The sequence below is a fragment of the Thalassophryne amazonica genome, chromosome 4 (assembly GCF_902500255.1).
Source record: "Thalassophryne amazonica chromosome 4, fThaAma1.1, whole genome shotgun sequence".
Classification (NCBI taxonomy): Eukaryota; Metazoa; Chordata; class Actinopteri; order Batrachoidiformes; family Batrachoididae; genus Thalassophryne; species Thalassophryne amazonica.
The window spans coordinates 30,255,736-30,278,042 of record NC_047106.1 but is presented as its reverse complement, the minus strand read 5'-3'; the positions used below and the strand labels follow the sequence as shown (position 1 = coordinate 30,278,042).

Genomic DNA, 22,307 nt, shown 5'->3' with positions numbered 1-22,307 from the left:
GAATAGACATTAAAAATAAATAAATAATGAAATCACAGAGGGTCAAACTTTTATAGTTTTTATAATTCCAGCTTTAAAGCAGTACATTTTTAGAATATCATATCATATTTGTCAGTGGCAAGTACTTGTTGTTTGCGCTATAAGCACATAAATTAGACCACAGCTTTTAGTTGTGGCCCAGACGAACGGAGGCAGAAATAACATACAAGAGAAGCTTCAATCTCAGCTACTTTATTTTCCAGTTTCTTCTGAACAGCAAGTCTGCAGCATTTTGTTCTTTCCTCTCCCCTCTTAATGAGAACTCCTCACCTCTTGTCCGCGGTTAGACTGCAGTTTGACGTCAGACACAGCTGGGTTCTTAACCGGATTACAGCTCCCCTGGCTGTGCTGCTTTGGCCTGCCTGCACCCCGGCTGCATGCATGACATTCCTGGCTGTTACAAGGCATCTTTACCCACGTACAACACGTCTCAAAGCAAGGAAGAGTGTTTTTTTAAAATAGCCCAATTTTCCCCTTTCTTGACATTTAATACATCAGCCAAGAACATTATGTTTTCTCACCATTTGTTGCAATTATTTATTTTTTAGTAGAAAATACGTTTTTAAAGCTAAATTTGTTAGAAAGTATATTAAAAAAAAGCTCCTTTCACAATTAGAAAACAAACAGCATTTAAAACAAGGTAAATGAATCTCACATCCATACCAGGTGGAAATATTGGTTTTTGAAAATGTAAGAAGACTCAATCACAACAAACCAGGAGTTACTTATTTTCTTTAACACCGCAAAATGGGGTCAGATGTGTTTATAAATGAACTGTTAAGTCAAAAACTAATGTACACAACTTGGTAAATATTGGGAGACTTGTGTGTCAAATAGCAGACTGGCCATTAATTCAATGAGAGTTCAGCTAGTCCAAAGAAAGCAAGCCACCTTGGCATGGGGTTAATTGGAGATGAGGTACTTTGTGGGCTGTAGTTCAATTAGGAACAAAGTTATCAATGCAACACAAGGATTTGGTAAGATTTAATTGAATTTAATTTTGATCTTGCAGACTATAAAAGTTATAGAGGACATATGACCCTATCTGGACTGGACTGTAAACACAGGTGTATAAGAAAGATCAGAGTTGACTGTACTTCCTCAGGAGGCTCAGATCTTTCAATGTCTGCAGAAATATGTTGCAGATGTTTTATCACTTGGTGGTCTCCAGCATCATCTTCTACGCTATAGTGTGCTGGGGCAGCAGGCTGAAGGCAGCTGACATTAACAGACTCAACAAACTCCAAATGTTTTAATACCAAACGCCATAGGTATTAAAGGCACTGCGCTGCGGTGGTTTGAATCATATTTATCTAATAGATTACAATTTGTTCATGTAAATGGGGAATCTTCTTCACAGACTAAGGTTAATTATGGAGTTCCACAAGGTTCTGTGCTAGGACCAATTTTATTCACTTTATACATGCTTCCCTTAGGCAGTATTATTAGACGGCATTGCTTAAATTTTCATTGTTACGCAGATGATACCCAGCTTTATCTATCCATGAAGCCAGAGGACACACACCAATTAGCTAAACTGCAGGATTGTCTTACAGACATAAAGACATGGATGACCTCTAATTTCCTGCTTTTAAACTCAGATAAAACTGAAGTTATTGTACTTGGCCCCACAAATCTTAGAAACATGGTGTCTAACCAGATCCTTACTCTGGATGGCATTACCCTGACCTCTAGTAATACTGTGAGAAATCTTGGAGTCATTTTTGATCAGGATATGTCATTCAAAGCGCATATTAAACAAATATGTAGGACTGCTTTTTTGCATTTACGCAATATCTCTAAAATTAGAAAGGTCTTGTCTCAGAGTGATGCTGAAAAACTAATTCATGCATTTATTTCCTCTAGGCTGGACTATTGTAATTCATTATTATCAGGTTGTCCTAAAAGTTCCCTAAAAAGCCTTCAGTTAATTCAAAATGCTGCAGCTAGAGTACTAACGGGGACTAGAAGGAGAGAGCATATCTCACCCATATTGGCCTCTCTTCATTGGCTTCCTGTTAATTCTAGAATAGAATTTAAAATTCTTCTTCTTACTTATAAGGTTTTGAATAATCAGGTCCCATCTTATCTTAGGGACCTCATAGTACCATATCACCCCAATAGAGCGCTTCGCTCTCAGACTGCAGGCTTACTTGTAGTTCCTAGGGTTTGTAAGAGTAGAATGGGAGGCAGAGCCTTCAGCTTTCAGGCTCCTCTCCTGTGGAACCAGGTCCCAATTCAGATCAGGGAGACAGACACCCTCTCTACTTTTAAGATTAGGCTTAAAACTTTCCTTTTTGCTAAAGCTTATAGTTAGGGCTGGATCAGGTGACCCTGAACCATCCCTTAGTTATGCTGCTATAGACGTAGACTGCTAGGGGGTTCCCATGATGCACTGAGTGTTTCTTTCTCTTTTTGCTCTGTATGCACCACTCTGCATTTAATCATTAGTGACTGATCTCTGCTCCCCTCCACAGCATGTCTTTTTCCTGGTTCTCTCCCTCAGCCCCAACCAGTCCCAGCAGAAGACTGCCCCTCCCTGAGCCTGGTTCTGCTGGAGGTTTTCCTGTTAAATGGGAGTTTTTCCTTCCCACTGTCACCAAGTGCTTGCTCACAGGGGTCGTTTTGACCGTTGGGGTTTTTACGTAATTATTGTATGGCCTTGCCTTACAATATAAAGCACCCTGGGGCAACTGTTTGTTGTGATCTGGCGCTATATAAATAAAATTGATTGAAATTGATTGAACAAACTCATCGGGAGAGCTAGCTCTGTCCTGGGGTTGAGCTGGAGTCTGTGGTGGAGGTGTCAAAGAGGAGGATGCTGAGGAAGCTGCTCAGCATCCTGGACAATACCTCCCACTCCCTGCATGCCGCACTGATGTCCTATCAGAGCACCTTCAGCCATAGACTGAGACCACGAGGTGCACCACAGAATGCCACAGGTGGTCTTTCCCGCCTGTGGCACTCTGACTATACAATTCCTCCCAACTGCAGCAGGATGAATACATAATGAACAGAGTTATTCAGTTAGTCAGAGTTATGTGCAATATTATCAAACATCTTGTGCAAAGGTCTTCCAGTTATTTCATATAAATTTGTTGTACTTGTGAAAACGTTCACTACTGTTTCAGTACTCTGGCTAAATAATTTCCTTTTGGATAAATAAAGTGATCTTATCTTGACGACTGACTGTGCGCAGTCTAATGCACGTTGCACAGATGATTTTGGAGCATGTCCAACTCATTTTTGTTATTTACAGGGCTACCAATAGAGCAAATTGTGCAAATAGTGTGATTTTCTGAGTGGAAAATACAGTGCAGAGCGCAAAGGGGTTGGATTTATTTCCTTGGATTTATTCGTCTTAGCCATGTTCCGTAACAGATGGAGTGCACTGCTATTATGAAAGCAGAACCAAACTAAGACCTTTTCTACTATGATGAATTAATGATCTGCGCTGTGGAAAACAGCCAACAAACCTCCTTGAGGTGAAACAGTGAAGAAGTAAGGTGAAACTTTGTATTTTTCTATATTAATGTTAATGTTAATTATTATTATTATTATTAATGTTAATGTTAGAACAAACCCCTCACTGGTAATCAACTGCTAATGCCTCAGTGGACAACAGCACAAGATAGCAGCTAGGCTGTTAAGGTAAACAGCTAACTGTATAATTGGTCGTCTCAGAAAGTTCATTCACATTTTGTGAGGTAACCGTGAGCACATTCACCTCTGCATGTAAACATTCTCTGTAACCAGACACTTCTAATGGTTTTTGCCTGTTATCATCCTGTCCAATAATATTAGTTAGCTCCTGTCTGGTCGTGGCGGTGTTTGCGTTCTCAATCACGCACGCACAGATTAAAATAATTTTAGACCCAAGTCAAAATACCCCCCCCCCTTACTGCCCCCCAAAAAATATCGAGCCAAGGTTGAAAAATGTGGAACTTTTCCTGTAAGACTCACATTATCTTTCCCATAAAAGCTACAATGGAACAAAGATTATTTTATCTCTTCAGTGGGAGTACGTAGGGGTGTAGTAGTAGGTTGGGGGAGCAAGAATATATGATCCAAAATTTCTAGCGGCATCTTTGGAAGCATGCATTGTATAATGACTATTGCTCTAATCATTTTGTAATTTATTAGCTGCTGATAATCCTTAAGGCACCTTGACACTTGCACAAATTTAATCCCTGCACTGCCACACAATTTGTCGTGCCAATGTGAACCACTTTGTCCTGCTGGACGCCGCATTATATAAAATAATTATTTCGTAGCCGATGACTTATTTGCTCTTAAACTTGGCTGATGAAACCATCTCTCACAGCTCCTGGAATCACAGAGGAATTATCTGCAGCTCCAGCGTCTCTTGTGTGCTTCATGAGGTGGAGAACACATTTAGAATCATCTCAAAAGGTAATTATTTATAATATTTACATTGTTATGGCTTGGTAAAACAGTTGCATTTTCATTCCTTATGAGTTAGATAATGTAGCTGTAAAATTATGTTTATTGTGGATGTAACATCTCGTCATAATCGTTCAGATGTGCTGTGGCAATGACATGCATTGACTTGCAGTGACACACAGGGATCAAATTCGTGCACATGCCAAGGTGGCTTTAGGTTTCCCTTTAACTGAAAATATACGGCAACCACATGGCAGAATCCTTGTGATCATGAAACTTGTTCATTTTGAAGGGTTTTAAACTTTAAGAAAGTGTTCAATTTCTTTTAACCCGGAGACAATAGAGGCAAATAAACATCTTTAATCAAATCAAATCAGATGAGTCACACATCTTACATGGGCTGTCTGCATTAAATAAATTAAATACAGTAACAGATTTAGCAATTTCAAACATATCGAGAGGCAAAAATCAGCTCAGAAGGCAACTCTGTGGTTAACAGAAAGCTTAAGGACTTGGCCTCCAACATTAGCTCCCTGTGACACATTCTTCCCGGTTACCCTGCTGATCAGTTAACGTCTGCTTACATCAGATTTTTCTGGCTGACTGTTCAGCTCACTCAATTCTCTCCCCACCAATTATGTGCAGAATCCAGTGCACACCTCACTGCACCACACTGAGGCAGCTTAGCAGCGTGCCTAACTACTGAGGTCTTATAGTTACAATCTGCTCCAAACACAGTTTGTTTGGCCCAGAAGTTACTCAGCCGTTCAACTACTGCCTCACAGGCACATGGCTGGTTGCTACAGTCTTGTTTACAGCAACACTTGAAGCCAAGCACATTTTTCAAAGATTGAAATCAGAGGAAAGGTTGGTCTAAGCAAGGAGCCGACAGTGACTGACCATCGAGACAAATGACTAATTAACTGAGGCTGCTCTTAGTCATTAAATGACACCACAAAGACTCAACCGTGGCACCATTCTGGTTGATGTCTGCAGTTTCCAGGGATGCACAAAGTCCCCTAATGAAGCACAAGAGCACGATGTCAAAAATAAAAATGATTTAACAGGTAAATGAAGCTGACTCTACTTTATTGTTTCTTGATGGATAAAATAACATTCACTGCCTTTATTTTTGTTCAGGGAACAGGGGCTGGACTGGGGTTTTTGGATGGATGTGGTGCTGACATTAAACTCCTCCTCCTTAGATCCAAACTGTTTCAAGGTTGTGATGAAAACAAACATCGACTGTCACCACACCCCCTGTGGAGAAAGTGGTACAGACTGCAGATGGGAATCAGAGAAACAGGCCGCAGATCGACAGAAGACATGAGTCACACAGACAGAAGGGGGGAAGACAGCTGTTGCTGCTGAAATATTTTACCGGCTCTTCCCCAGGTTACATAAACGGTTCCACCTCTGGAGTTAATCTGCTGCAAGATAACTACCACATTGACAAACAGAGGATCCAACCCAAGTCATCCTGCAGCCTGCAGGACAGCATGTCAATGATGCACACAAATTAAACTAGAACATCCCTCTTTACAGCACATCTATCAATCAATAAATAATAACAGGGTTAATAATCCCCAGATCTGAATCTCTCTTCAGATCTGGACAAAAATGCATGGTTTACATGGTTCATAGAATGCCTTCCGACTCGGACCGTCCTAATCCAATTGCACTGATTGGCATCAGACATGATCAAGGCTTTTTTTTTATTGATCTATATCAGATATATTAAATATAAATCTGACAGATCAGTCTGCGCTCTGTCTCACTCCATCTCATAAACTGCAAAGCTAAACCAGCACTGTATCAGTACTTCCTACTAGGCCATTCTTAGTGTGGTATATATTTCAAAATCAAATTTATGCTCTGCTTTGCTTCAAATATGCACCAAACCATGCATAAGATACGCTTCTTACCAGCTAATCAGGTAGCACCTTCCACATGAAAACAGAGGATTTTCCTCATCATCTTGTCTGTGTTTTTTATCCTGCCAGCAGACACTGTGTAGGCCTGGAGCCAGGAGGGTGAGTGGTCAACCCGCCCCCACACACACACACTTTGAGACATATTAAAAGGCATTTTTTGCAAATATAATAACAATACCGTCGGAAATTACAGAGCCAACTCAGCCTGCTTGCTTGGATTTTTTTTTTTATCTGGGTGGGGAGTCAGGTTCAATGGGCTCAGGCCCTTATATAGGAAGAATAATATTTTGTGTGGATACAATATACAATATTTTGCCACAAGCAACTGCTGAATTTGAAACTGACAAAAAGTTCTGTATTTTCCCGACGGTACCCTGAACACGGGTAGCAAGAGCAGCAGCTCCTGCTTGCGCTTATTAGTTTTTATTAAATACAACAATATGACTGCAGGAATGACAATCCAGTCCTTATGTACATGTGGCAACAGGTAGATAATTTAAAAAAATTATATAAAGAGCTGTTCTGGAAGTCAGAATTCACGTTGTGGATTAGCTGCAGCTGGTGGAATAACCGCACATGTGAGTCAATGCACGTTCACATGCACTGATCAATTTACTGCTCTGATATATTCAATCACCTTTACACTTATATTTATTCCTTGTTTTGACAGTTTTCTGTTATAAATCAATATATATGGCTTAGTAGCATAATACAGTAATACAGCAGTGACCATGGCACACCAGAGTTTTTTATTTTTTTTTAAATTGGAGCAAGATGAAGCGCGCAGCAGACAGTGAAGGTTCTGGAGGGAGTTTTTCCTTCCCACTGTAGCCAAGTGCTTGCTCACAGGGGGTCGTTTTGACCGTTGGGGTTTTACATAATTATTGTATGGCCTTGCCTTACAATATAAAGCGCCTTGGGGTAACTGTTTGTTGTGATTTGGCGCTATATAAAAAAATTGATTGATTGATTGATTGATGATGAAGGAGATGATCCCTCTTTTGTTCTAGACAAGAAATCAGAGCAGGCGGGTCCACCGACGTGCACACAGATCTCCACAGCTTCTGTTTGCAGTTTTTCAGGACTCAGGTGCTATGAGCTCCATCCCAGCTTTGAGTCCTGGAACTCAGAGATGCAGACACACACTGCTCCAGCTGTGGCTCCAGGCGCATTTCATTTAAAGCGACGAGATCATTAGCTTCGATTTTGTTAATTTCCTCTTTTGTCCCTTTTGCGCTCTTGCTTCACAGGCTATTCGGTGATAAAGCTCTTTCGTCCACCTTTTCTCAACGAATTGTGACTTATTTTAGTTTTTCCCTTTGTTCCAGGAATCGTCGTGGTGCCGTGTGACTGGGCCATTAGTGACTTTAATATGCACAAAAGTGACTCAAGATTGACATATTTTAATGGCTTTGAGAAGGGTTTAAGAAGCGGATTGTGCGCTTCTGAAAAGCAGCGAAGCAAAGAACCAAGAAAGCAGCAGCGGGTGAGAGCACTGCTTTGTTGCTTCAAGTTCAAACGCACAGCTGCGCCTGCAGAAGCGGTTGATTACAGACCCGCTGCAGGGTCTGCAATCAATGTAGAGAAACGGGTCACTTTCCCAACAAACACCTTTAAAAAAACAACAGCTGCTCTGAAGGCACTGATAAGGGAATCGTTAAGCAAAAAGGCAATTGATGTCGGTGTGGATCAAATCATTCTTAACGATTCTCAAAAAAAAAAAAAAAAAGGTTCCCGATACCCAACCCTATCCTCACTGACTCAGACTGTAATATGCTTAGAATTGGCAACATGCCAACATCATCAGGTGTGGCAGCTCACATGATGTGATGACAACAGGACATTTGTGTGGACAAGCATGTTTTATATACTTAACTATCATCGCGGTGAAACTAAACACAAAAAAAAAAAACAAAAAAAAAAAAAACCTTGCAGTGAACTCTGGTTCAAACTTTCAGTGTGAAAAGGACCATGACAATTCTGTTATCAGTGTGGCTACATAAGTAATTGTCGTTTTCTATGAGATTTACACTGCTGTAACACTAAGAAAATATCTGATAACACAAACAAAGAACTGTTCTCGTGTTACCTTCAGTCATAAAGTAGGGAATGCGGAACCTTCCTTCTAGTACTCTCTGTCGGAGCACTGGCAGGGTCGGCCCATCGAAGGGCAACGCTCCACACACCAGCACGTACAGAACCACTCCCATACTCTGGAAACATCAAAGTGCCAAGTCTGATCTGAGGCTACAGACAATCAGCAGATCCATCAATCAGGACACCAGATAAAGATGATTCCTTGTGATTTCTTTCTTCTCTTTCTCACACACAGACACACACACATTTATATATTCAAAAACGAATCAAAGTATTTTTGTAGCAGGTCATAAATGAAATCTTTATCAAAGAAAATAATGGAACTAACCAGAAGACCCTGATCAAATGTTTACATACCCTGGTGATTTTGGCCTGATAACATGCACGCAAGTGGACACAAATGGGTTTGAATGGCTACAAAAGATAACCATCTTCACATGTCATGGTTTGCTTGTAATCAGTGTGTGCTTATAAAAGGTCAGTGAGTTTCTGGGCTCCTGACAGACCCTTGCATCTTTCATCCAGTGCTGCACTGATGTTTCTGGTTTCGGGTCATAAGGAAAGCAAAAGAATTGTCTAAGAATCTGCAGGAAAAGGTAACTGAACTGTATAAAACAGGAAAAGAATATAAAATATATCCAAGGGACTGAGAAAGCCAATCAGCAGTGTTCAACTCTAATTAAGAAGTGGAAAATGAGGGATTGTGTTGGAATCAACCCCAGTCAGGTAGCCTAGACCAACAATACATGGTATTAAGAACTGGAGTATGTAAAATTTTTGATCAGGGTCATTTTGTAGTTTCTGTTATCATGATTTAAAAAGAGTAAACACAGTTGTTGACCATAAATGGCTTCACACAACCACTAACCATGAGTGAAAAAAGTTTTTGTTATCATTCATATTCTCTGAAAAATTGGCAAATAATAAAAAATTCTGCCAGCGTATGTAAACCTATGAGCATAACTGTACCTCTGCCAACACTTCATATGTGTCTCTGTAATTATTAGGGATAAAAATTAACAGGATCACACAAAAACTACTACACCAATTTTCTGATATCTGGTGAAAGGGTGAGGTACAGGCTAAGGCAGAAGCCATTAACCTGTGATGTGGATTCAGGAAAATTTCCACTCACTTCTTTAATATATTGTGAGATTGGGCCCGGTTCAACATTTTTGTGAATTTCTTGAGTGATAATATTAACATTACCACTCAAGGAATCCCATGATGTTAAACCACAAATAATCATGCAAGTGGAACCCCACCCCCAGCTCTACCCCTTCCTTACATGGATCTACTTCAAAAGCTGACCATTTCTTCCTAGGCCCAAATGCCACCTTTCCACAAACTACAAAATCAGTTTTGTAGTTTTTGCAGACTCATGGCACTGAAAAAAGTTACCTCCTTGGCGGAGGAAACAACAAAAACTACAGTGGTGTGAAGAAATCTTCAACACCACTGCTGACCGAATGGCACATAAGTTGAAGAAGTACCACAATAATTTATTCTCCCCTGTTTTCCGAACAGTCTTCCTGAGACCGTGAGGCAGTCTGAGTCTGTGGACATTTTAAGTCAAGACTCAAAACCTATTTTTATTCTCTTTCTTATGAATAGGTTTTATTTTTTATTTGTTTTATTTTTTACTTCTGTTTTATTTATGTATTAGAATTTTTTTATTCATTTTTAATTATTTATTCAATTTTATGTTGACTTGTTTTATGTAAGGCGTCTTGAGATGGCTTTTGCTGTGATTTGGCGCATTATAAGCTAATTAAAGTTAAACGTCTTTCCAATGATCGACTTGGCTGTTCATACCATATGTCCAGCTGTGGGCCCTCCTACTGCTGGCCTTCAAAAACCTCAGGAGCTGCATACGGCGGGCTGCCACCCCATGTGGCCAGAGGCTCCCCTGGCTGGAAGAAGTTGCCAAATCCAAAATCCTGCACATGACACAACAGCAGGGTTTGTTTGGAAGAAGAAAAATTATTACTGCAATAAATAAATAAATAAATTGATAAAAATGATATTAATAATTAAAGTCCCTTTTATACAATTAGAATAAACAGCAGTTTCTTGAACAACCAATTAAAACATGAATTTCCGCAACTACAGGGATTTAAAATTAAAGGTATCAGAACAGATGACCAACTACAGGTCTATGAGAAAGCTAAAAACTGATAATTAACCCCCAGCAGCCATAAATCATTTGTGAAGTAACACCCGAATGAACAAATTCTTTTGTACGTCAACTTTTGTATGTGTAATTTACAAAAATGATGTGTTTAATTATCTTCCATTAAAGATGTTGGACCAGAATTATTTAACTTCATGTGGTGTGCTGCCAATGTGTCAAGTTTTACTGAAATTCATCACACAGTTTAGGAGGAGTTGTACTTACAATTTCACTATCATCTGATGCATCAATTACATATACAAATCCATTTATCTTCCCTTGAAGATGTAAAAATCACTGACATCCACCAAATTGTTTTGTGGACTTTGTACTTGTAAGATTCATGGACAGATGGCCAGGGTGATTCCTAAGGTGGGTTTGTCAAAGTTTGCAAATGTCGCCTAGAGATCTGCTAGATTTGCATAACATAATGAACAATCTTATTTGTTAGCTGAGGAAATATTTGACAAACGGAGGTAAAGTACCGAACTGACATAAGCTCATCAATTACTACGGTGATCTGTTGAGTGGAAGTAAAGAACAAGAAGATGGACAGAAGTCTTACACATACACCATTCCTGTGTGTGTATGTGTAAGACTGATAACTTCCTGTCTGCATTACTTAAAAAAAAAAAAAATCTAATATCTGGGTGTTGCCAAATCACACTTAACTAACGTGCATGTCTCCAGTCAATTGTTTCAACTTCTTCCCCCTGCCCCCCTCATAGCTTACAAAATTTTCCCTTTCACACCACCTCCTAAAACCATTTCCAGTACAACAGCTTGTTTTTTTTTTTTTAACTTGGTTTGTGAAGATTTAAATGCTTTGCTTTTACTTTGCCAGGATGTAAGCGTGCCATTGAGCACGGGGGCAATTTCAACCAATGGAGACGGGTGAGACGGGCATATGTGACGGCCGCTCGCTCTGGCACAAAGCAGAAAACTTCTGAAACAATGCAAGTGGCTGCCAGAGTGATGCATGTGTGTGTAGTTCTACAACTGGACAAGATTAGACAAGGACATCAAAGCGAGCATGAAGACTCTCCAGTGATTAACGCTTGCACCCCCACCCATATGCACACACCTATTGTTTATGACGGAATGAGAATGAGTTTGTCTGATAAGAATGGGAATAAAAAAAGTGAAGCCACTGCTGACTGAATGGCACATGAGTTGAAGAAGTACCACAGTAATTTATTCTCCCCTGTTTTCAGAAATGACATTCAAAATAATATTGCATAGTGATTATTTCCTACATTTATCTCACTGCAGTCTTCATGTACACATCTTTCATACAATTGCAATTTTGGCTGGAGTTGTTTCACATTCCTGGAATTCCCCTAAAAGGTTATATAGTACAGAAGGGCCACCAGGCTTTAATTTGAGGGTGCAGTGCTATCAGAGTTTCTGCAACACTATAATCTACAATCAAGCATTAGTGATATCATGACAGTATCATGGAAGTATGGCTGCAACCCTGAAATGAAATGCGCCAGGAAGTGCCAACCCCCCCGGATATCCATGCATGAGTCTTCCCCCAGGATCTGTAGGTATCCTAGTTGATTGTGACTGTTACAATTTTTTGACATAGTTGCATTTTAAGCAACTGCATCTAGTATTTCTAGGATGCAGTATTCAAGCATTTCAAGTATGGTTTTGTATCATGCAGCCTTAGTTATAGGAACACATCATTATCAAACTCAGAAATGGTTTACACTGTGAAAATGTGAAGTACACAAAGCAGTTTGTTCAACACAGCTTTGTGTTGTTGTAGTAATAGTAGTAGTGTGCACACGGCTCCTATTTTACCTGTAATATACCAAACACAGTTACAACATGACAGCAATAGTTACAACAGTTACAACGATCATCTAATATTTATTTTATTCTTGGAATGGTTATTTCTTTGGTTGGTGGGGGTGGGGGTGTGTGTGTGTGTGCATATAAATCCTAAACCTTACATATAGGGAAAAAAAACAAAAACAAAAAACTGATTAACATCTCATCTTCCTCTTCTTAATATCACTACATCAGAGTTTGTTAACTGTTCCCTGGAACAAAAGACACCAGTTTAGATTATGATGGACATACATCATTCATCATAAAGAACTTGTGCTGTTAAAAAACAAACAAACAAACAAACAAAAAAATCCAAGTTAAAAATAACTGATAATGAAACCATTCATGAATTACAAGCCGAGAAGCGGCAGAACCTTGTGATGGTGTCATGGGATCAGACAGCTACATGAGAGGACAATCAGGCTCACTTAATCCAAGCCATGCCCCTTTTCCCACCATCCACAAAAGTTATATAAGCAGAAAAAAAAAATAGTATTACAAAACACATAAGTAACACGGGTGATGTGGATTCACACGCGCAGGCAAACAGACAAAGAACAGATAATCTGGAAGCGCTTGCTTTTCCTTTTGGTCTGCTCTGCATCAGGAACCTCTACAATTTAATCCACCGTGTAACCTCCTCAGATTGACACCAACACAGAGCACTGGGACACATCAACAGCAAAGTTGGAAAATAATGATGACAACAAACTGGACTGCACAGTGTCTTATGATTTCACAGTGCTCACCACACACCACTCACACACACACAAAAAATCACCAGATGGAATTATTTTTGAGATGCTGAGCAGGGCAGACTGAAAAAGTGAAGTTTTTTTTTTTTTTCCCCTGAGCCTGTACATGCATTCAGTACTTTAATTACTGCAGTGTAGGTGGCAGCAGGTGTGCTGAAATAAAGTGGAGAGGGAAGCAGCGCACCACAGCGGAGTTTATTACAAGTCTGTTGAGTGTCTGATGCTGCTGTGAAGGTGAGATGTGAGATGCAGGCGGAGCAGTGCAGTTGTTTCATCGTCAGAAGCTGTGACCCATTTTACGGAGCTGAATACTGAGCAGAACGACTGACGTCAAAGGCTCCAGCGCGCTGCAGGCGACAAGCGGCACTCCGAACCGGACGGGGTTGAGATGTGCATGCGTGTGTCGTGCACAAAGGTATTAGCATATGATTAGCCTAAACATGTTACAGATGAATCCACACCAGGTTTGGGGCCTGTCAGACTGTCTTTGTGCTGTTTAAATGTCGACGTGTGTGCCCGAAAGCTATCAGTGAGAAAGAAGAAAGCATCCTGCAGTCAAAAATGTTCCGTGTCCATCCAATAATGAGGTATAAGCGCTGACATGGATCGACTGTAGCTGAGAATGTACTGTTCCTGGATGTACTCATCTCTATCACACTCAATTCTTGTCACTCACAAAAATTTCTTCCGTCTCCTCTTTGCCTTTCCCCTTGTGTGCTCTGAGAAAGTGACATTTCACACTTTAAGTGAGAGTTCCTCCAGCTGCAATTGAAGTAGATATTTTGTTGTAATACAATTTTGTCCCCAGGTTACAAATAAATTGGGGACAGAGCATTAAAATAATAATAAAAAGACTCCCCCCCATCTGGTTACCATGACCTCATGAATGATTTGTGCTTTTGCAACAATACTGGCCAAATACCTTTAAGATCTCATTGGCCTCATAGGAAGTGAAGGCTGTTTGGCTACGGTGAAAACAGTAAAGTTAAACTTTAGTCCCTTTGGGGATTTTTATGATTAAGTCTTAAAAAAGGGTTCTCTCTTGCACCATTCACTCATTTCAGCCACGCATCTGTCAAAAAATTCATTGGTGTGGGTGCTTATGTACATTACGTACATAAGCACCTTTTTGTTCTGTATGTGGAACCTACTTCGTAACAACAGTTTGCAATGGTGCATTCTTGTTGTAGTGTGTGGTAAAATCGAAGCAGCACTCTCTGGCGTATGTGTATATGCAGTACGACCACTAAGGCTAGCCGGTGGCCACTAGCTTCTGTAGATTCTCGCATTTATTTCAAATATCTGAGATAATACGGCTCGCTGTGTAGTTAATTGTACTAACAGACCATCTCAGAAGTCGTGCTCCAGTATTCCATTGAGTATTATTTAATTTGTACATTATATTGTGCTGTTAGCACTCATTAGCAGGTATTGATAGCTTGGTGAAGTTGGTGCTGCTGAGGGTGCCACAGTTTTGTGAAATAATATAAGGGTCACAGTTTTGAATACCCAGATCTGAGCAAACCCGATCTGAAAACCACAACCAGGTATGCATAAATATGTGTTAGAATAAGGTCAACTGTGCTTGCTTGGTAAGTACAGGATAGTGGGGGTGTTCTTTCTTCATTCTTCCTGCCCAGTCATGCCAGTCTACCTATGTTCTATCATTTTACTATTTATGGTTTAGCTGGCTGCTATATTTATAATTTTCTTTTTATTGATTTTGTTTTTTTTTACTTTCACCTTGGATACTCCGTGTGCTTCTTCTACTGTGTGCTGCTATACAATGCTGCTGGAACCTGAATTTCCCTGAGGCAGTCTTCCAAGGGATCACTAAAGTTCTATCTAATCTAATCTTTAAATTGATAATAATGCTAATTAAAGGAAATCCCAGTGAGACCTGGAGGGGGTGATCGGGAAGCACGGCCTCCCTGATCTGAACCGAGTGGTGTTCAGTTGTAGGACTTCTGTGCTAGTCACCAGTTGTCCATCACGAATACCATGTTCGAGCACAAGGGTGTCCATAAGTGCACGTGGCACCAGGACACCCTGAGCCGGAGGTCGATGATCGACTTTGTAGTCGTATCATCTGACCTTCGGCCACGTGTCTTGGACACTCAAGTGAAGAGAGGGGCTGAGCTGTCAACCGATCACCACCTGGTGTTGAGTTGGATCCGCTGGGAGGGGAGGGAAGCCGGTCAGACCTGGCAGGCCCAAATGTATTGTGAGGGTCTGCTGGGAACGACTGGCAGAATCCCCTGTCAGTGAGGTCTTCAACTCGGCACCCTCCGGGACAGCTTCTCCCAGATCCCGGGGGAGGTTGGAGACATGGAGTCCGAGTGGACCATGTTCTCCACCTCCATTGTCGATGCGGCCGCTCATAGCTGTGGTCGCAAGGTCTCTGGTGCCTGTCGCGGGGGGCAATCCCCGAACCCGGTAGTGACGCTGGAAGTAAGGGATGCCGTCAAGCTGAAGAAGGAGTCCTACTTGTCTTTGTTGGTAGGTGGGACCCCGGAGGCAGCTGACAGGTACCAGCAGGCCAAGCATGCCACAGCCCTGCGGTCGCAGAGGCAAAAACTCAGGTCTGGGAGGAGTTCGGGGAGGCCATGGAGGAGGACTATCGGATCGGCCTGGAAGAAATTCTGGCAAACCGCCCGACGCCTCAGGAGGCAGAAGCAGCTCTCCACCAGCACTGTCTACGGTGCGGGTGGGGGAGCTGTTGACCCTAACTGGGGATGTTGTCGGGCGGTGGGAAGGAATACTGCGAGGAATCTCCTCAATCCCATCGTCACGTCTTCCGAAGAGGAAGCAGAGACTGGGGACTCAGAGGCAGACTCATCCATTACCCAGGCCGACGTCACCGAGGTGGTTAGAAAAGCTCCTCGGTGGAAAGGCTCCTGGGGTGGATGAAATCTGTCCTGAGTACCTACGTCTCTGGATGTTGTGGGACTGCTTGGCTGACATGCCTCTGCAACATCGCGTGTGCGGTCGGGGGCAGTGCCTCTGGATTGGCAGACCGGCGGGGTGGTGGTCCTTCTGTTTAAGAAGGGGGACCGGAGGGTGGTTTTCAACTAAAGGGGGATCACACTCCTCAGTCTCCCCGGTAAGGTCTATTCCAGAGTACTGGAGAGGAGAATTCGAACGATAGTCGAACCTCGGATTCAGGAGGAGCAGTAGTGGTTTTCGTCCTGGTCGCGGCACACTGGACAGCTCTACACGCTCCATCGGGTGCTCGAGGGTTCATGGGAGTTCGCCCAACCAGTCCACATGTGCTTTGTGGATCTGGAGAAGGCGTTTGACCGTGTCCCTCGGGGCACCCTGTGGGGGGTGCTCCGGGAGTACTGAGTCCGGGTCCTTTGCTAAGGGCTATCCGGTCCCTATACAACCACAGCAGGAGCTTGGTTCGCATTGCCGGTAGTAAGTCAAACCTGTTTCCAGTGCACGTTGGCCTCCACCAGGGCTGCCCTTTGTCACCGGTCGGTTCATTATCTTATGGGACAGAATTTCTAGGTGCAGCCAGGGTGTAGAGGGGGGTCTGGTTTGAGAACCACAGAATCTCGTCTCTGCTGTTTGCGGACGATGTGGTTCTGTTGGCTTCGTCAAATCAGGACCTTCAGCGTGCACTGGGGCGGTTTGCAGCCGAGTGTGAAGCGTCCGGGATGAAAATCTGCACCTCCAAATCCGAGGCCATGGTTCTTGACCGTAAAAAGGTGCTTTGCCCTCTTTAGGTCGGTGGGGTGTCCTTGCCTCAAGTGAAGGAGTTTAAGTATCTCGGGGTCTTGTTCACGAGTGAGGGATGTCTGGAGCGTGAGATCGACAGACGGATCGGTGCAGCATTCTGCAGTGATGTGGTCGCTGTATCGGACCGTGTGGTGAAGAGAGAGCTGAGTAGGGGGGCAAAGCTCTCGATTTACCGATCGATGTACGTTTCGATCCTCACCTATGGTCATGAGATTTGGCTCATGACCGAAAGAACGAGATCGCAAGTACAAGCGGCTGAGATGAGTTCCTCCTTCCGTAGGGTGGCTGGGCGCTCCCTTAGAGATAGGGGCGAGGAGCTCGGTCACTCGGGAGGAGCTCGCAGTTGAGCCGCTGCTCCTCCACGTCGAAAGGAGCCAGGTGAGGTGGCTCGGGCATCTTTTCCGGATACCTCCTGGACGCCTCGCTGGAGAGGTGTTCCGGGCACGTCCATCAGGAGGAGGCCCCGGGGAAGACCCAGGACATGCTGGAGGGACTACGTCTCTCGGCTGGCTTGGGAACGCCTTGGGGTTCACCCGTAGGAGCTGGGGGAGGTGTGTGTGGATCGTGAGGTCTGGGAGGCTTTGCTTGAGCTGCTGCCCCCGCGACCCGACTCCGGATAAAGCAGAAGAAAATGGATGGATGGAATAAAGAAAATCCCATGTTAAAATGTAAATAATAATAAAAAACATAACGCAATGCTAAAATACCCTCGGCTATATGAGCATTGTGTTCTGTATAATTTGCAGTTGTTTAAGTAATTATTAGGTTCCAAAAACTGAGTTTGCAGCTACCAACCAGACTGTGATGTCACGGTGCAGCTCTACTCTGACTGGCTGTCACCCCCGCCACTCAAAAACTAAACTGAACATACTGAATGCTAATCTGCTAATATCTTTTAAATCACTTCAGAGGCACTATTAGGTTCTAAAAACAGTGTTTTCAGTTTTAGAAGTGTTTATTTCTCACACGCTTTTACATAATTTATGACAAAGATGATATATTTACACACAAACCTGAGTCTGCAGCTAGCAACCAGACTGTGACGTCACGATGCAGCTCTACTCTGACTGGCTGTCACCCCTGCCATTCAAAAACTAAAGTGAATGCTAACGTCTGCTAAATGTCTTTTAAGTCACTTCAGAGGTATTATCAGGTTGTAAAAACAGTGTTTCAGTTTTAGACATGTTTATTTCTCTCTAGCTTTTACATAATATATGACAAAGAGGTTATATTTACACACAAATGAAACAGAGTTTCCACCTAGCTAGCAGCATGTGACGTCACCACGCTAACGTCCACGAGATCATGCCATAAAATTAGGTATAGAATGCGACTTTTTAACCTGTATGTGTCCCAAGAATCTTCCCTGTGAATCTGAAGACTGTGGCAGTAATAGAACTGGATTTATGCTGTACACAAACAGACGGACAGACAGACAGACAGATAGACAGATGGACGCCAGGTCTTTGCAATACCTGGTGGACATATGTTGGCCTCGGGTAACAAACAAGCTATATGACATAGGTTTGAAAGTTAATTGTGCTACATAACCACAATTTAAATTTTGGCCAACATAATTGTGGTCATAATTCACATACTGTAACACCTCTCCCCACCACCACCTCCCCCATTCTTCTCATCCAGCAACAGCCTTTCCTTGTAATCCCCTTCAATCTATCAACTCTAATTTTAATAGGCTGTTTGAAGTGAAAATACGAAGGCACCCCCCGCTGTTGATGCTGCTGTTCCCTTCTCCTCTGCAGGCACTGAGAGAATGACCTTTCTTTGACTGACCATTGCCTGGCAGAACTTCACACAGACTGAGCAGTGGTGGCCTTTAGATTGCAGGCAGGACTGCAGGAAAATCTCAGACGCTTTACAGCAGCCTGTAACTGCATATGCAGAGTAAGCCCGCTTAAACCTAAAAGCCAACTTTCACCTCTTGTTCACTGTGGTTTAAGGTTTGGCTTATCAAAGTTAAAAACAATAACATGAATGAAATGCAATAATACAAAAGGTGAGCGCTTCTGATACACGGCACATACTGTACAAATCTGAAGTGTTTACTTTACTTCAACAGGAGGAGTAGCGAGATAAACATCAGAGATGTGATGGTGATGATAAGAGGATGGACAGAGCTGCTGACGTCGTCCTCAGAAGAGCGCTGTCTAATAATAAGACAGGTAAAACGATAAGCTCAGTGTTTCCTCCTTCAAGCCTAATCTATGGTGTGAGCAATTTTGCCGTGATTCAGACATGGTGTAATTACGTTTTCATCTCAGTCCCTCCTAAAAAGCACTGATCAGAATAATGAAGTAATGGTGAACATTAAAACACTTTGTTCCCCATCATGATTTATGAAACAAGAGCAGACAGACCCATCACAATGTTAATTCTGAGTGACAGCAGCTTGGTCCAGTGACGACGACTCTGATCATAACAGAGCCACGTGCTGTTGTGTTGTTGCGTCTGTTTGGAGTATTTTATTATATCACCGTCACACTAGAGGCCGAATGCTGTCCGAATGAAAGTTTTGTCCACATTCTGGAAGTGTCGAGGTGCATTCGTGGACGTCGGACAGCAATCTCAGAGCAGTTTTGCACATGTGCAAAACAGTCGAGGTGCAGTCAAGGTGGAAAAATATCGATTAGCGTTCGAAGTGCAGTTTGACCGAAATCTGACTGTAATCTAAATATTTGTATGGTATGAAAATGCATTCAAAGCATTCTGATCGTGTTCAAGGGAGGTTCGAAAATGTTCAGCCATTTTGAATGCTGGATGAATGTCCCGACTGTGCCTGAACACACCTCGAGTGCTGCTGGATTATATTTCCTCCACCCCGCATTCAAACCTCACTCGTATGGCAATGTAAGTGCATTCGTCATATTCTCACTGCATTTTGTCAGTTGTCCGTGGTAATCCTAATGTGTTACACCTACATTTATACCATGTTCAGGTGCTTAATGCGCACAGTGTGCGCACGAATCATTCGGGGTGTGTTGCAGGTGCAGTCTGAGGAGTTGGATGGCTGTCTACCGCAATTCTTATTCCCTCCCAGATGTGTCACGAATTATGGCTTTTTTGACATTCTGCCTGGGTTGGCTTGATTCTTACTAAGTGTGACGGGGCCCTTAAAACACCTGGAACAATATGACTTGTTGTGCAGTGAAACGGATCATCTAAGACATCCCTATTGCAACATGATCAAACTGATCTTATTTAATGCACTTTTAGCAGCTGCTGGTAGGTCCACTTAATGCACGATTACTGACAAAATACACGGCTGGTAAGTAAACCGTTAAAGAACCATCACTCAGTTCACAAAAACATGGCTTAATAACGCCCAAACCAAGGTCAGCTATCATGCCAGTCGGATGTGGATGTCGGGTTTGAGCAAATTCTTTTGGTATCTCACAGTTTGTACTGAACAGTGTTCATTCAAAAACCAGGAGTATGACCTTTAGCTTCACTAGCTTCTGATTTTACTCAATGATGCCTCACAAGAAAAGTGTAGCTCAATTTATTTCAGAAGAGTGACAAAAACCTGTTCGGGCCACTTTGAAGCAGAAGACTATAAAATATAGTAAAATATATACAATTTGTCAGGCTCTGTATTAGCAGCTGTCGAATGATGTTGATCAGGATACACTAATTATTCATCAGCTAGTCACCGTTGTGTTTCTGGGGTCCTGTTGAGATGACATGACTTTGGACTGTTTTCAGGGGCAGGTCTGATCAAGATGTGTTTCGACAAATCTTGGACTCTTTCCCCGATGAGCAGCATGCATCCTGCTCCTTATCATTCTTTCTGTGTCCCCCTCATCTGCTATCACCTCAAGAGTACATAATCTATTTTATCACCTCCTCTCCTCCAATTACACCCAAACTTTTCTTTGGCTTCCCTCGTTCCCTCCTTTACCCCCTCCCCCTTTTCTCACTGCTGCATGACATTTTCCCAGCTACCTCTAAATGCCAGTTGCCTTAATAATCACACTTTGATGCTTGTACTACAGTCCTCCAACCAAGTCCCAAATACCCGCCTTTGGGTCTGTTCTTTGGTCTACAATCTTTAATGTTTCCTTCAACAGATTAGAACTTGGAATCACAAGTGAAGGATGTTTTGTAAAGGTGACACAACCCTTGGATTGTGGTTTAAGACTTTAAGCCTCCAGAAGTGGCATCCCTGAATGCAACATCAGACCTTTTTCAGATGGGCTGGGTAGGAGGTTGCAGCATTTCTGAACCACACCAGCATAGAGGACACAGCAGGGAGTGCACCAAAACAAAATGACAGTGTAAATACTGTAAAAACAATTTAAACACCTATTTTACACAGGGTGCGTGTGTGTGCGTGGGAACTGAGCTGCTCGACAGCCACGTGTACTTATTTACACTAAGGAGCATTTCAGCTGTGTTTCTATTGCATTACTGTTGTTGTCTTTCATTTGGTCTTGCACCACACGGTCAGCTGACAGCACCTCCCTGAAAGCACACGTCTTGCTGAACGTGTTATATAAATATGAAAATATGAATCTAGAAATACACAGACAATTACCAACTGAACCAAGAGCTTTTCCTTTTTTAAATTATATTATTCCAGATGTAGCAGGCCATTGAGCTGTTTATGAGTATTATTGTGAAGTGTTTGCAAAAGTGAAGACCTGAAAATTAAGTTTGTGGAAGCAGTTGTATAACTTTTATCAAATGCTGAAATGGTTTCATGAAATTATATTTTATTTCTTCTTGCCTGTGACCACTTCTCCAGTCATAGAAACACCAGTAGAAAGGTGTTAATTATTTAGTGTTGCTTGTATGATGTCAGAATTGGCAGGGGCAGATCACACATCACATGGCACGCCATGAAATTCATTTGGGATGCTTCCCTCATGAAGGTGGCGCCACACTGCACTTAACATGATTGCTGAAATGTAGCACACACACACACACACACACACACACACACACACACACACACACACACACACACACACACACACACACACACACACACACACACACACACACCACACACACACAAGAAGTCTGTCAGGCCTAACTTCTGCAGCACTCCAGCCTTGTGTGCATAATGTTTTAGTACCTGCTATTTGATGTTCATATGGCCATCCAGCAACAGATTCTCTGCCTTCAGGTCTCTGTGAACAATGTTACGATTGTGACAATACTCCACCGCTGACAGGATCTGCCAGAACTTCCTTCTGGCTTCCAGCTCACTTAGACGTCCATGCTTTGCCAAGTAGTCTGCAGAAACAGAAAAAAAGGGAAGGGTGGGTGGGTAGGTGATGACATGTTGAGTTGGAAGTGCAC

The 22,307-nt window shown here is 42.4% G+C and overlaps 1 protein-coding gene across 1 annotated transcript in view; it reads right to left on the bottom strand.

Moving 5' to 3' along the window:
- The window catches only part of sik2b (salt-inducible kinase 2b), a 198,607-nt gene that overhangs the window by 47,327 nt on the left and 128,973 nt on the right, over window positions 1–22,307 (bottom strand). The window contains 4 exon segments of the mRNA XM_034169323.1: window positions 8,467–8,590; window position 8,981; window positions 10,290–10,414; window positions 22,081–22,241. Coding sequence (XP_034025214.1) covers window positions 8,467–8,590; window position 8,981; window positions 10,290–10,414; window positions 22,081–22,241 — 411 coding nt within the window.